The 13,654-nt window shown below is 46.8% G+C and overlaps 1 protein-coding gene across 1 annotated transcript in view; it reads left to right on the top strand.

Annotated features, from left to right (window-relative positions):
- Positions 1-13,654, top strand: part of LOC119387512 (beta-arrestin-1-like) — a 29,651-nt gene that overhangs the window by 13,888 nt on the left and 2,109 nt on the right. Inside the window, 9 exon segments of the mRNA XM_037654921.2 lie at positions 6,926-7,030; positions 7,553-7,644; positions 8,227-8,386; positions 8,388-8,600; positions 9,671-9,891; positions 10,955-11,027; positions 11,738-11,881; positions 12,256-12,342; positions 12,586-12,717. Of these exon segments, the coding sequence (XP_037510849.1) occupies positions 6,926-7,030; positions 7,553-7,644; positions 8,227-8,386; positions 8,388-8,600; positions 9,671-9,891; positions 10,955-11,027; positions 11,738-11,881; positions 12,256-12,342; positions 12,586-12,717 (1,227 nt within the window).

The raw sequence follows: 13,654 nt of genomic DNA on the forward strand, positions 1-13,654 counted from the left end.
TGGCACCTTGCCTATATGCACTACTTGATCGGAAGCTACTCTTTTGTACGCATGGTCCGGTTCCAGTCAGTATATAGTACGTAGAGAAGGGACTAATAGACAAGTCGCACGTGTCAGGCGCGCTTTGAGCATATGCCTGTTCGCACACTGGCGTACGTTGCTGCTTCAAATTCTCTCTCTCCCTGTATGTGCGTTTTCATCATAAATCAGTTGGTAGAACCGCTTTACCGTTTGTGCTTGTTTCATGTCCCTGTGGATGTTTCAGCTTCATAGCACTGTATTATAACTGCGAGAGATGGTTTAACATTGTTGGGAGTTATTTAGATACACATGGTACGACGCGACGTTGATAAATTGCAATGGAAGGAACGAGGAAATCATGGCTAACGCATACATACGACAGGGTATGTATGTACATACGTGACACGACACTTGTCTTTCGACGGGTCGATCTATATGTCCGCGAGAATTCTGCAGCGCGCAGCTGGCGCGCTCGAGCTTTCGACGTTGCGTATACAGATATATACGTGTGGCCGTTCGCACGTCAGACATTTTCATTTGCCGGCGTGTCCTGAAGTATACGGTGCTAGGTGTTTTTCACGCCTTTGTTCGAAGGGTCGTTTCGTGTTTGTTCTTGCGCCGTCGTTTGAGCGCGTGGCCTGTAACGGGCAAGTCGCGTGCGTGGTTCGTTCATTGCAAAGTTTACGCGCGATTTTCTACTTCTAACGCAATAACACACGACACGCTGCACGACATCGGCGTATTGGAACAACTCCTATGTGACGTATACAAATGCGGAATGTTCCAAATAAGCACAAGTCTCGTGTCGACTGTCGCTCTGGCCAGTTCACAAGCACTTCTTGAAGGAGTACTGACACGAATTTTAAAAATTTTCGGATTGTTGCTCTAAATAAAAATACTGGTGTCGAGAAACCTAAAACGAGTATTGTGGTGCCTGGGAATGCATCGTACACATTTTAATTACCGCTACCTTAAAAAGACACTTTCGGTTTCGACATCGAGGGGGCGGCTTCTCAGTGACGTTTCATAGCAGTGTGACGTCACGGGGATACAGAAACTCGCGACGTACTAGCGGCAAATCCGTCATCTGCTCGTGGTGAACATAAACAACGATGAGTTAATTGTCCACTGACCCTGACAATTATTTCTACGATTTAGGCTGTATGCAGGACGCAGAACTCGCAAACTCGGGGGAACTGTCTTGACTCGCATAAAGTTAATTAACTCGTCGGGATAATGTCCATTGCAGTGGGGCTGGCTTGCAGATGCTCAGCGACAAAAACTTCAAAGTCAAATTAAAACATTTTTATTTTTGAAGGCACTGGAAATGTCAGCAATAGAAGACGCCACAATTCATAGGACCACGCATGACAGGCTAGCTCGTCGAATAAAAATATTCATCTCGCCGTGCATTCAGAACGCTAGTGTCCCTGCTTTTGCCCAAACAAACGTGCAGAACGTATAGCCCATCATCGCGACCAATTAAGTTAGCTGTACTTACTGTCCGATTGTACTCAACGTCGCCAGATGGAGCCACCAACGACGCTGTGCTGGTCTACGTTTCCGGCAATCGCGTATTCCGCAAAGGTTTGTTCGCCTTCGTTAATACGTTTATGTAACGTGTTTACGAGATTAGCTAAAACTCTCTACAACCGAGATGCGCAGTTTCCGCTTGGGGCGGCGGAGTTCGGTCAACATGAGCTCTCAACGCTGTCGTTGCTCAGCGCGTGTGTATATACAGCAAACGCGCTCTGCACGCGACCCCCCGAAAATACGTCGGAAATGTTGTACTCGCGTGTTTCCGCACGTCACGTCTGTGTACGTCCACGGAAAAACGTTGTTCGAAACCAGCGAACGCGGAGAGCTCTCTCTTGCATATTGTCCACGACTTGAGAGTGGAAGGAAGCGTGCATATGTGCGTATGTATGTATGTATGTATGTATGTATGTATGTACGTAGTACGTGGAGAGACTGTGTGTGAGAGAGTGAGTGAGTGTGTTCCCGCACGACGATCATTCTTCAAGGGCTATATAGCGATTGAGGGTGACCAGCGGGCCTCGCCCTTCGTGTTGACTCCTGAGCTCGCAGAAGATGAGAGCCAGACGCGGCGGGGCGAACTGACTGTTTACGCACACGAGACGTCGTTCTTATACCGTAATGGAAACACGGTGCGCATCGGAAATAACGCGTCCTCCTCCGTGCAGCAAGCACTCGCTCTGCAGGACGCGCTGATTGAGAAGCGAAAGGTTGGAGGGGGGGAGGTAATGTAGGCCGCGCACGCTTCCGGCACGGACCGCGTGATCGCTGCGGCAGGCACGCGCAAACGGTGTGTTACGTACATTTCTCTGTATATACATACATGAAGCAAAGTGCCTTTACATTGAAGGCAATCTTATCTCGCGAAACGTCAGATAGCGCGGAACGAGTTCGCGGGAACACGACGCGACGCGCGTGGTCGAGGCAGCATCTCGAAAGGTTCGCGCTTTTCAGGGGAAGCTTATCTCGGTATTCTCGAAGTGACACGACGTTCTTTCCTCATTTCTATCTTTCTCCAATTTCCTTCTTGCCCCGTTTACTCTCTTAGCCGCAACACGTCGCTTGCGTTGCGCATCTTCGCTTCTGGTTCGTCGCCGCTTGGTCGATGGAAGGTTGCGGACGCCCGCTCCGCACATTGCGCCTGGTTCAAATCTCCGTCCTCTTTTGTTCCTTATCGCGGTGGCACGTAACGCTGCACAATTAATTTCCTTTTAAAGATAATCTGTGCTCTTTTCTCTCGACGCGTTTTCGCGTTTACACCGTTGACTCGCCACCGCAGTATATATAATATAAAAGCTGTGGCATGAGATACAGGGACGCCCAAAGGAACAATAATAATACTCGGGACATGTTCCGATCAAGTTATTCATCATCACCTAATGACTTTTCGCTAATAAGTGGGACGCCTTCGGCCAAGACTTTTTAATAAATAAAAGTTACAATCGTCCGTCATACGCGCATGTTATCGGGGTTTTAAAGAGTTCATTATAGGTCCGTGTCAACCGAAGAAATGAATGGATTGACTTTTACTACCAGCGTTAGAGCAAAATTCATCGACCTCGTGTGCGCGGCTGACATTTTTAGAAGCTACGGTTTTGCACTTCTATTAGCTTCACGGGGGTATTCTCTTTCTATATATATGTACAAAAACCAGAACTTCTAAACGGTGAACAGCGGTTACAGACGATACGGACGGCGATTTTTTCCGACGTTCTGGGATGCACTTAATAGTCGAAGGGAACCAATCGAATGGGACCAGCTTCAACCAGTATAGATGATACATCTTTGTTGATTTATTTACGACGACGCCCGTCATTGGCCTCACACTTGCCGCGGTGGTCTGATGCTCGACTGCTAACCCGAAGGTCGCGGGATCGAATCCCGGCCGCGGTGGCCGCATATATCGACGGAGGCGAAATGCTATAGTGGCCCATGTACTCAGATTTTAGGCGCACGTTAAAGAATCCCAGGTGGTCGAAATTTCCAGAGCCTTCCACTATATACGGCATCCCCCTCACATTGTGGTTTTGTGACGTAAAACCCCGACAGTTATTATTATTTATCATCGGCCGCACGGCGTTAACAGATGTACACTCGCGTATACCGAAGTGTTTATAAAACAAAATTACACCGCCTGTAAATCGAAAATAATGAGTGAACCGCGCTTCCCTGCGTAAAACGTCTTACTGTGAGGACAGCTTTGAGTGTTCTTTTGTGGCCGATGATGACACCGCTTCTCATGCACAGATGACACGTGCGCCGACACATGCGTCCTTACTCAAAGCGCACGCACTCAAGGACCAACTTTGATGGTCGCAAAGTACGACGTGCAAGCCTAGAACGTTAATTGAGCGCGGGAGCCGTAAACAGAAGCAACAACGGCTCAACGTCGACGAGCATGCGAAACTGCGCATCTCACGTCCGCAACGGGCGCCAAGTTAATTGTTGACGATATAATTATGCTCGCTTGCAACTACGTTTGTCGTTTAGCTGTTCGCAAATTAGTTCTGCGAACGCCCATTAGTTGGAGTGAGGGTGAAATTGTCACCCTATCACATACACGAAGCTACAAAGGAGAACTACTGTAAGGATTTCTCAGAATTAAAGGGACAATCAACAGAAAAACGATTTTTCTTGTATTAGGAAATTACTCTTTCACGATATTAAAAAAAAAAGCACCACGCTTGCTGCGAGAAGATGCTTGATAAGCGAGAAAACGAGAAAAAAAGAAAATGCGGGCGGCGACGCCACCCTGAAGTGACCGCACCAGTCGCCGTGACGTCATAAATTTTGACGGCGTCTACTACGGTCCACGCCGTTCCTAATCGGTAAAAATGAAGTACATCGTCTTCTCAGGAAGCCATGGAGACTTGACACACCAAATATAAGGAAATTTCGTTGAGCAAAAATACGAAAGAACACTTTGAAATCCGTGACGTCGGCTTTGGAGATTTCGGCGGGAAATTTAAAAGTGATACTTTTGACATCGATTTTCTCACCTCTTAAGGAGCCTATGGTAGTGGAATTAACGACACTAAAGTTTTCATAGAATAGTTTATCAGTCTAAACTAATTTATTGTTTCTAGGTAGATGCAATTGGGTGCACCTTTGCACCTTGCCTGCACCCGCACCATGCAAGTGATTTGATTTGAGCCAACTGGGAAACTTTCTGCGTAATACCAATGGGTTTTCTTTGCAGCTCCGTGCCACAAACGGATGGATGAAAATTTATCTATTCCATCGTTTCGTAGTCGTGTATGGCCATGGCCTCCGAGATCGCGCGAGATTCAGGCACAATTCATCTGCGTCCACACCTCAGTAGTGGTGCACGCGTTTAATTCTGCATATTCGCGCTGGAAAAGAACCCTTAGCACGCCCCCAGGTCCTTCAGAGGAGAGTCCGGCTGGGCAGTTTTTCTGCATGCGCGACGTCTCTATACTTCTTTTCCTTGGCGCGCATGGAGTCCAGGGGGAGAGCTCTCTTAGGGCATATTAAAGGACAAAAAGAACACGCGTGCCACAGCCTTTTCTTTAAGCACGTTATCCCAACTCGCCCACATCACGCTCCTGCTGTCTCTCGGGACAAGAGCGGGTAAAAAAAAAGAGAAGGAAAAAAAGAGAAAAAGTAAATTAAATAAATAGTCCGTCCCATTTCTGCCGGCTGTCGTACGCGGCGCCTTGTCTCTCTCCATAGCTGCGCAGTCATTGCCGATATCGGATTATCGACTTTCTCTGCGGACCAAGGCGCGCGGGCTGTCGTGTTTACTCCGTGCCTATCTGAAAGACAGCCCCGCGCGGTCTCGACAGGCTGGCAGCTAGCAGCAGGTCTGCGAGAGAGACTGTCTGTCAGATCGACGCGAACGTATCGCACACGCCAGCCCGTACTCAAAATAGATTACACACTGGCGATCCAGCGCAAACTCTGCGGATCTGCGGACAGTGGGATAAACCTTGAGCGAAACATCTTTGCCTCGCATGCTCGCATTCGCTCATTCCTCTCTCCCCGCTGTCAGGAAACGATGCGAAGGTTCGCAGACGGCGGCGGCAGCGAAATGAACCCAGACTAGTGTTGCACGCTGCTCCGATCGGCACGGAAATGGCGTTTCCGCTTTTTGGAGTAATGCCTGCGCCACTAGCCACTGTAGATATACGATGCTGACGATATCTGTCAGCCTGCTGACGTCCGTAGTGTTTTAACGAGCCGGCCCGGATGCGAGGCGCTCAGGGGAACACTAGAGCGAAACACCTAATCACTGTAGATTTATAAAGCATGCTTTTAAAACGGTGTTCTCGTCAATTTCACGTTCATAGGTTAATTATTAGCAGTGGAAATGAAGATCAAAGTTTCCTTTTTTAATTTCGCGTCGAAACCCCCGACTCCTCTAAGTTGTGTGATGTCAGGGACTTCGGAATGTTATTTTCGTATTTGGCCACGTTGGCTCTATAAATAGTCCCAGAACGTGCCTTAATTGTTAAGCCTCTGACTCATTCAAAATGTAGCATAATCAGTTTTACTAGCAAATGCCGTTGAAATCTGACGTCACAGCATGCTGGTGCGGAAAGTTCAAGGCGGCGGTGCCACTCGTATTTTCATCTTGCGCCTTTTCAGGCTTGCCAAGCGTCTGCTCGTGGCAAGAGTGGTGCTGTTGGTATTGTGCGCTGTAATTTACAGCATGTAAAATCACTTTTTGTGAGAAGTCGCCAAGTGCAAGCCACTGGGTGACGTTTCGTGACTTCTCGCAGCGCAGCGTCGTCGAAGGTTCAGTTCCCAACTGCATAAAGCGTTTTGAATGGAACCAAATACAGCAACTCTCGTTTGCCGTGCTTTGCGTTCATATTAAAGAACTCAAGTTGGCTTAAATTAAGAGCCAGTTGCATCTGTAATACACGCTGCCACAGGAATGAAATTAGACTTACATAATGTTGACCCCCCCCCCCCTCTCTGCCTTCATATGGACCCATTGGGGGGGTAGCTTTGCCCCCCCCCCCCCCTTATGTAGAACCCTGTACATTATTTAGTTCCATATCTACTTCCCAAGAGACCTTGCAAAGCACTGGTGAAAATATCACAGGATATAAAAGTGCCTAAAAGTGGATATTTAGATGCTTTTTTTGTTTTGTAAAGAAAAGCTGATGTCCGATTGTCAGCACTTGCAGCAGTACTTGTAGACAAGGAAGTGCACTGCACTGTGCCTGTTATTGTAATAAAACAAAATGGTTCACTTTATTGGCTTTGCGCTTATTGTGCGTGCTCTCAAACTGGTTTCAGCACATGCCAGAAAGCATTTTCCAAACGATGAGTTTGAGCTTGGGTGTGTCTATAGTCCTCCTGCTTTTTACAGAGTTCACCATGACAGTGCTGTTTGCAGGTTTCTCGCAACAGCCATCATCATGAGCATGGACGACTCGCCTTCGTGCGCAAGCGTAACGCTTGTTGCCGCTGTGGAAGAGGCCAAGAGGCAAGGGGGCACACGGTATGTGCATGACACAGAACAAATTGCTCATTTGAAGTCAAGCTTATAAACAAAAATACCTAGAGGATAACATAACGGCCCTTACTAGTATCTCAAAAATGCCTCCTATGTTTTCCTAAGCTTTAAATGGTTTTGTCCATATATATATATATATATATATATATCTTCTATAGAAGCTGCTGTACTATGTGGTGCTTCCTTTCCCGAGATTGGCAGTGACTACAGGAATCCATGAATGATCTTGCTCAGCTTATGGCTTAGCACATGGAGCGACTATAGCTGTGAAAGTGCCCTATATGGCTACAAAACTGGAATGGCATAGCGGAAAAATTATTTGCATTATGCATTCTGCACAAACACATATTGAGAAAATAAAGCAGTGAAGTATCACAGTGGTTGGTGCTTTTACTGGTAAGCTTTATTGTCTGCTGCCCAGCGATTTGCGTTACAACATGTGCACATTTCCCGGCATCCTGTACCCATCTGGCTTATTTGTCGCGTGTTAATTTTTCTCGCATGTAGGGTTTTCAAGAAAAGCTCGCCAAATGGCAAGATTACAATGTACTTGGGGAAGAGGGACTTCGTGGACCACATCACCAGCGTTGATCCCATAGGTGAGCAAATGTTCTTGCCGCACTGCATTGTGTTCTTGGCACATTGCAATGGTCACAGTCATGTTGAGATTTTCATGCTGGCAACATCAGTGCATTTTCTTGTTCTGCATATCTAGATGCTTCATTTCACTGACTGTTACCTGCCGCAGTGGTGTAGTGGTTATGGTGCTCGGCTGCTGACCCGAAGGTTGCGGGATTGAATACCAGCTGCTGTGACCGCATTTCGATGGTACTCAGATGTAGGTGCACCTTAAAGAACCCCAGGTGCTCAAAATTTCCAGAGACCTCCACTACGGCATCCCTCATAATCATCCTGAGATTTTGGGACGCGAAACTCCAACAATTATTATATTTTTATCACTGGTGACACTTTTGAACTAATCAAATTGGAATGCTTTACTTTGAGTCATTGTGCCAGGCACTTTAAAAATATAATTTCAAAAAGTAGCCATGACCAATTATGCTCGTGTCATACTAGTACTGAGCTGATCACTGTTTCAGTGAAGACACAGGAATTCCACGCCCTCTGATACTGTCCCCAAATTTGGCGTGAAAATATTCGCAATGTCACTCTCATTTCAGATGGTGTAGTCCTGATTGACCCGGACTACATCAAGGAGCGGAAGGTGTTTGGACACGTGCTGGCAGCCTTCCGATATGGTCGTGAGGACTTGGATGTACTGGGACTGACGTTCCGCAAGGACCTCTACCTGGCCTCAGAGCAGATCTACCCACCTCCTAGCGGAGAATGCAGGACGACCATTGACGCGGCTGCAGGAGCGGCTACTGCGCAAGCTGGGCCCCAATGCGTACCCGTTCTACTTTGAGCTGCCGCCCCACTGTCCTGCTTCGGTAACCCTTCAGCCCGCTCCAGGGGACACCGGAAAGCCCTGCGGAGTGGACTATGAGCTCAAGGGCTACGTTGCAGACAGCCCCGAAGACAAGCCTCACAAGCGGTGAGCAAAGCTTGCTTCCTCATGCAGTCCCCAGGATACATCATTACGTTACTCGTGCAAGACGCCCAGGGTTTCCCCACAAGCGCATTGAACAGATTGTCGTCCCCAAAGGACCACAGATAGTGTGAAGGAAGTAGCATGGTGAAGCATGCACATGGGAGAAAAAAAGCTTTCTCGGGGGAACAACTTGGCCACGTCCACCAGGCTTAGCCCCTAATGGAACAATGCCCCCCCCCCCCGAAATTTTTCAATTTTGCTGCGATGGGTATATATACACTACACATCATATATAGATATTGGTTCCCCGAAAAAAATTTCTGACTACGCCCCTGGACCACAGATAGTGTGAAGGAAGTGGTACATGGTGAGGCATGCAACATGGAAAGAGAAGGAAAGCTTTCTCGGAAGGAACAACTGCTGGCCACGTCTACCAGGCTACGTAGCCCAAAATATGTGACGTCACGGCAATGGTGTGGGAATCACAAGGCGGCGTCGCCACCTGTATTTTCTTTTTGCGCGTTAGCCACTTAATTATAGCGTCTTCTCGCAGCAAGCGTGGTGTTTTTTGGTATCGTGGAAGACTACTTTACTAATGCGAGAAAAATTGTTTTGCTCTTTAGCGTCCCTTTAAGACCAGTCAGATGAATCCCAAAAGTCGTAGGTTCTATCCTGGCCACGGTGGTCGAATTTTGATGGCAGCGAAAGTCTATGTTAAAGAGCACCACATGGTCGAAATTTCCAGAGTCCTCCACTACGGGGTGCCTCATAATCATATCATGGTTATGGCATGTAAAATTTCACAAATTATTATATAATGATGATATTATTATTATTATTATTATTATTATTATTATTATTATTATTATTATTACTATTATTATTATTATTATATTTGTTGTTGTTATTATTAGACAGCTGAAAGATGTTCATGTTTCTTTCTAATGCTGTATAGGTGAACCGAACATCGATGGTATCTATGGGGCAATGCAGCTTATGTTGTTTTCGTGAGGGAAACACTGCTCTAGCTTTGAATTTACTTTTGTTCTAAATTCGAATGTGTCTTTGTGCAGGAACTCTGTGCGCCTGGCCATCCGCAAGATTATGTATGCACCCAGCCGGCAAGGAGAGCAACCCAGCCTGGAGGTGAGCAAGGAGTTTGTCATGTCGCCTAACAAGCTGCACCTGGAGGCCTCCCTCGACAAGGAGCTCTACCATCATGGGGAGGACATTGCTGTCAATGTCCACATTGCAAACAACTCCAACCGCACTGTGAAGAAGGTCAAGGTCTCTGGTGCGTTTCACATTCATTCCTCAGCAGACAGTTCCACAATGCGTGCTATCTGCGGCTTCTGTGCTGGAATATGGGCGGGGCGTCTGCACGTTGACATCACGGAGGCATAGCATGCTTATTGGCGGATAGCCGGATGAGACGTGCTTCTTGCCACGGGGTGCTGCCACTTGCCCGCGCCGCACTCCTCAGTCTGCTAAGTTTACACGGTAGCCGCACTCGCGCATGCGAATCACAGCGGGAGAGCGATCGCGTTTCATGACACGCGCTGACGTAACTTCTTTTCCCCGTGACATCCTTCCCTGTCTAGCTTCCAGTGCGCTCGTCGGCACGAGAAAAGAGAGAAAGCGCTGAGAGCGTGCGCCAAACCCCCGTAACTCCGCTGATTCTTGACGGATTCGAGAAATTTTTGCGGCAATCTATTCGGGAGGCAGTAAACTCCGATACTAAGGTCATTAGATCATTACTTGGAAAAGTGGTTCATGACTCCTTTAAATGTACGCAGGCTATGTAAATGTGATGGTGCATACAGCTCCATCTAGTAGAGCATCCGAGATGAAAGGATGGGGAGATTGCTGCACACTTCATACTGCCAGTATAAAAGTGCCTGCTCAGCTTTTTCAGAACAGAGCCCAGGCTTTATGGCCCCCCTTTAGAACTCAAGTTCATAACATGCCAAGCTCCATCAAGAACAATAGTCATTTGTCCACAATGCTCATAATGTTCTATCAAGATGTTATCCTCAGTGCACACATCATCATTGTCTGTAAGCGCAGTTGGCCTTACATGAATTGAAGGTGTGGACTTTATCGCTTCGAGTCAGATATCTGCATTTCAGGTAAAGGCCATAAAAGTAGATTTCAAGTGACAGTGCTCTGCCAGCATTAGCTGTAGACAAAGGTGGCATCAATGTGAATGCTTGAAAGATGAACCTCTTATCTTGCATGGGAGCCACTGTGCATGTAGAATAGAGTGTACGAGCATCCTTTTTTCATACCCTTGCAAAGGTCATGCATGTTGGTAGAACAGCTTGAAAGGCCACAGGTTGCTCTTCTTTCTGCTGCAGTGCGCCAGTTTGCGGACATCTGCCTCTTTTCAACAGCACAGTACAAGTGCACAGTGGCTGAAATTGACTCGGAGTGAGCATTTTCTTTGTTCTTGAACGTGGAATCAACAATGCATGTGTCATGTCATTTCCTCACCATCCCCATTTGTTCTTGCGCTGGTCTGTCTTACTGCAGCGTGTTTTAGTGCTATCTGAAAGTGCCTGCCACAGAGCAGTTACAAAACTGCTGTGCCCATAAGTTCCACCGAAAGCAAAGCTCTCTTTTCAAAGTTTGGAAGGTGTTGGTGCTGAGGTGGTTGGGAGTGAAGAGAGAAGGGAATCTGGAACGTGTGCTGTGTGTAGGGCACGGTGCCAAGGGAATGGTTGTGTCAGTGATTGCACTCGCACCATGGCAGATGCACACACGCACATCAGTGCCATGTTTTGCAGAAACTACCAAGATGGCTCCATATAGTTGCCACATGACGATGGAGCTGTGATGCAGCAAATAAAGCTGCAGTAGCTAAACGATTAGAACCTTCAAAATGATGAGAGATGGCTGAGATAGCTGAACAGTGAGAACCTTACCTACTTTGACAATCGTCTTCAATGGCTTCTTTATAATTTTATGAAAAGATGTTACATAGATGTGTCACTGGCTTTCTATAGATATTTGTTTCTCCTTGAGGACACCATTCTTGTGGCTTGCTGTTTCTAATTCTCCTTTTCTAGTGGAATAGTATGTAAGCAGTTGTAAGTAGCAAAATATTCAATCCGGCTAAAGGAAATCCTGTCATTTTCCAGGGAAGGGTGTCCGGTAGGTCCAGGCTTCACACTTTCCAAGGTGTACTACCTGCGGCCCCTGCTCGCTAACAACAAGGACAAGCGGGGTTTGGCGCTGGATGGGCAGCTGAAGCACGAAGACACCAACCTTGCTTCATCCACTATGTGAGCTTACTTTTGTTTGTGGAAATATAGAACAGCCAGAGCATCTTTTGCAGAATTCTGCAGAAATGGCCTGCAGTGAACAGTGTTGTGTTCCAAGATTGTGCCTAAGTGCATGCGAGTTTTAAAATTTCCAGAATAGTGCCAGTTTGAACACCTGTCGTCCTCACACATGTGAGATATGCGGGAATAAAAGGAATCCAAGAGGCTTTCATTTCTTGGCTAGCTACAGCTACGAGATGTGAACAATTAATTTACCCTTTGCTTTCCTTGTTGGTTTCATGTTGTAGCTAACACCTGAAACATGAACAGATTCCAGTTTTGCACCACGTGTTTATAGCACAATCCAAACTGGCTGTGGTGAATATTGTTTGCAGAATCACGGATCCAGCACAGAAGGAGAACCTTGGCATCATCGTGCAGTACAAGGTCAAAGTGAAGCTCTGCCTGGGACCACTTGGAGGGTGAGTGCTTACGCTGTTACTGTTTATATTGCTTATAGAGTTTTGGTGAATGTTAGAGAGGTCCACATTAGACAGAAGTCTAGTATGCCGATTTTATGGGGTTGTCAGGGCAAACCAAAGTAACTTTCAGCCTCTCTCAATATACCGTAACATCAAATTTTGTGGTATTTTGCACGGAACAAAACAGTGTGCGCAGGATGCAAGTGCAACTTAATGAAGCAAACTTTTCATTCTCTGCCCCAGGGACCTGGTAGCCGAGCTGCCTTTCATCTTGATGCATCCGAAACCCGAAGAAACAACACCAGTTCGAGCTGTCAGTGAACCCAAGGCTCCAGGCCCCGTACCATTGGACACCAATCTGATTGAGCTGGACACGTGCGTTTGTTTTCTCTTACGGCATAGTACGCTAGAACAAAATAGTCCTGCTCAGCTGGTTACTCAGAGCAGTGATCTAAATCGAACATGTAAAAAGTTCTGTAAAGACATATTTAACCCCTTAAGTGCTTTTTTGAAAATTTCCCAACCAAAAGTGCCTATTTTTTTTATTGCTGATTTCAAATCTGATTGTACTAAAAAATAGCTAGTCGATGTTAAAAAAATATTTGTACCACATACTTAGTCAAATCAAAACACGGAATAACGCAAGGGGGCCTGTTGCAGCTCCTGCACCAAAAGCGAGTTTCCTTTGTCAATTTTTTCCCGTTTTCTCCTCGCTTCCGAGAGCAAACGAAGCACATTTGAAGAAACTGTTGAATATATTCCATAAGGTCATCTGGCAATGACAAGTTGAAAGTCTTGCCTGGAATGACCAAGAATGGAAAGCGAGGAGGCTTCACAGGAGGATTGCCCGCATCAAGCAGGATCCACTGGCAAGCACTCGCGATTTTCGCTTCCGAGCTGTTTTCATAATCACCGGAGGAGATGCTCAATTCACCGCCTTCGCTGTCTTCACTTCCGGACACAAGATAAACATCTGTCTCCGAATGATCATCACTCGAAGAAGATGACGAAAACGAAAAGCCTATTTTCGTGTTGACGAGCCAGTTATGCATAGGTGCCCGCCACCGCAAGCCATCTTTTCATACAAAAACCGCCCTCTTTCCGCAGAAGAAAAATAAATTGCCAAGTATATGCTGCCATCTGGTGGATTACACGCAATCTAAGCTGTAGAAGAGCGCCTCTTGCCCTGAACGCTAGAGGGGAGTACCTATTCCGCTAGGACGAGCTCTGCTCGTCCAAAGCAGTTTGGGGACAGTTTGGGCAGGACGAGCTCTGCTCGTCCAAAGCAGTTAAGGGGTTAAGTATCCCCAGT

Source organism: Rhipicephalus sanguineus, chromosome 3 (genome assembly GCF_013339695.2).
Source record: "Rhipicephalus sanguineus isolate Rsan-2018 chromosome 3, BIME_Rsan_1.4, whole genome shotgun sequence".
NCBI lineage: Eukaryota > Metazoa > Arthropoda > Arachnida > Ixodida > Ixodidae > Rhipicephalus > Rhipicephalus sanguineus.